The 361-nt window shown below is 48.5% G+C and overlaps 1 protein-coding gene across 1 annotated transcript; it reads right to left on the reverse strand.

Moving 5' to 3' along the window:
• Positions 1-5: 5 nt before the first annotated feature.
• T265_12393 (hypothetical protein) lies at positions 6-335 on the reverse strand (the record flags this gene model as incomplete). The annotated part of the gene is made up of 1 exon (XM_009179963.1): positions 6-335. The coding sequence occupies one exon, from the start codon at positions 333-335 to the stop codon at positions 6-8; it is 330 nt and encodes a 109-aa protein (XP_009178227.1).
• Positions 336-361: the final 26 nt, after the last annotated feature.

Genomic DNA, 361 nt, shown 5'->3' on the forward strand with positions numbered 1-361 from the left:
CTAACCTATGATATCGAAAGGGAGTTCACCTTAACAAGACGGGTAACAGAAGCAGCAGCAGCAGTTAGAAGTACTGATGGGCGAGGTGACCAAACAGGCTGAAGTTCAAAGTGATTCATCCAACACTTTAGGTGTCCTGTCGAACTGTAGATCAGTGCACCATCTGGTCCGAGTACAATACCACCAAATACCGTTCTTCTGATAGTAGCAACGTCCAGTTCTGCAGCGCATTCAAAAAAGCATGATTTGGGGTCGGCTCCCGGACTGCTGGGGATGATACACTTCAGGATCGAGCACGATGGTGCATACTGTTTGGCGGTACTGGTGGTATGCATCAAACAACTAGGGAGACCTAGCAGAC

This window comes from Opisthorchis viverrini (assembly GCF_000715545.1).
Source record: "Opisthorchis viverrini unplaced genomic scaffold scaffold29054, whole genome shotgun sequence".
NCBI lineage: Eukaryota > Metazoa > Platyhelminthes > Trematoda > Opisthorchiida > Opisthorchiidae > Opisthorchis > Opisthorchis viverrini.